General features: G+C 35.8%; 1 protein-coding gene across 1 annotated transcript in view; it reads right to left on the bottom strand.

The window, feature by feature from the left end:
• Window positions 1–1,391, bottom strand: part of RYR2 (ryanodine receptor 2 (cardiac)) — a 471,929-nt gene that overhangs the window by 52,007 nt on the left and 418,531 nt on the right. Inside the window, exon 82 of the mRNA XM_009893652.1 lies at window positions 1,385–1,391. This exon is cut by the window's right edge and continues 73 nt beyond it. Within this exon, the coding sequence (XP_009891954.1) occupies window positions 1,385–1,391 (7 nt within the window). The remainder of the gene's footprint in view (window positions 1–1,384) is intronic.

The raw sequence follows: 1,391 nt of genomic DNA, 5'->3' as shown, positions 1-1,391 counted from the left end.
CATTGTCAATGAGGTAAAACTCTTTTTGCAAATAACAAAAATAATAGGAAAAATGGATAATAAGTAAACTCCAAAATAAATGAGCACATAAGCAGACGGTGTTAACAAAATGTATCAGCATAACCTCAAGTAGAACCAAGATCACAGAAAAGGAACATCACCATCAACAATCTAATTAAAGCAAAGAACTCCAGACGATGACGACTTTTCAAAACCACTTCTATACCTCTCCCCCCACCCATACCACTCTTCCCAAGGAAGACTGAAGAACTGATCTTAGGACCTAAAGGAAAATTAGAAAGGTAAGCATAACAGCAGAGAAAATGGGTAGAACTGAGGCAACCAAAAAAATAGCAATTCCAGCTGTATTACTGATGCTTTTATAAGTATGTAATTTAGAGGAGTAGTAGTATTAGTGTTACTGTAACCGTACTAATAACTGTTTCCTGCAATCTGATTAGTTAAGACTCTATCAAATAATTTTAAAATATTTAGATTGCAGCATTAAAAATTTGGATCAAATAATTATGTACAAATGTCATGATTGTCCTAAGTAATCTAATATCATGACATCACAAAGAACTGACAATGGTTCAAGCAGGTATGTTTCTGAAGAATCTGTGGTCTTTTTGGTCAATTCCTGGTAATGGTTGCCCCTGAAAAGAACACTATTTTTGGTTGCACTCAGCTGCTTCAGTGGCTGCTTAACTTGAGACCTTAACTGTTCCCAGTTGTCTGTATTCTTTGAACTGTTCTACAGCAATGTAGTAGTGGCAGGTATGAAGCCTTCTGGATTCTGGAATCTTCAATTAGTACAGAACACTGAATATAGTCTCTACCAGGCACTTGTCTTCAACAGTGCAGAGTACTGTTGACATATCAGACTCGTCCACTGCTTACCACGTTATCTTACTATAGATCAATAAATAAAGTTTCACTTTTCTGCTTTTATTGCCAAGACTCTCCATGGCATAAGCTAAGGACTTCTGAAATTGTATAAAATTTTTTTTGGTGAAGACTGGTGGGTCAGCAATTTTGCTCTACTGGCTACAGGACAATGGCAATCTCCCAAGAAATCCTTTCCTCCTACAGAATTCCCCTAGAACCTAATGATTTAACATAAAATTGCCCCCTTCCAGCTGAAGTGCAAAACAAATTTCTTTAGCCTTGTATTCTGTAGATTAATCATATGTATACAAATAAGAAATATATACCTACGAAACAAGATATTTCTGTACGCTATTTTTTTTTCTGGGAACGAGAGTCAGAGGATAAGCAGCATCTGACAAATAGCCACATTACATAATGCACTTCTACAATAATAAATACCATGGTATAAAGATCTATGTTGACTAGAATGGGTGAAAATAAATGAGTACCTTACCTGCTGA

Source organism: Charadrius vociferus, unplaced genomic scaffold, assembly GCF_000708025.1.
Source record: "Charadrius vociferus isolate BGI_N301 unplaced genomic scaffold, ASM70802v2 scaffold309, whole genome shotgun sequence".
Classification (NCBI taxonomy): Eukaryota; Metazoa; Chordata; class Aves; order Charadriiformes; family Charadriidae; genus Charadrius; species Charadrius vociferus.
This window is presented reverse-complemented; position numbering and strand designations above follow the sequence as displayed.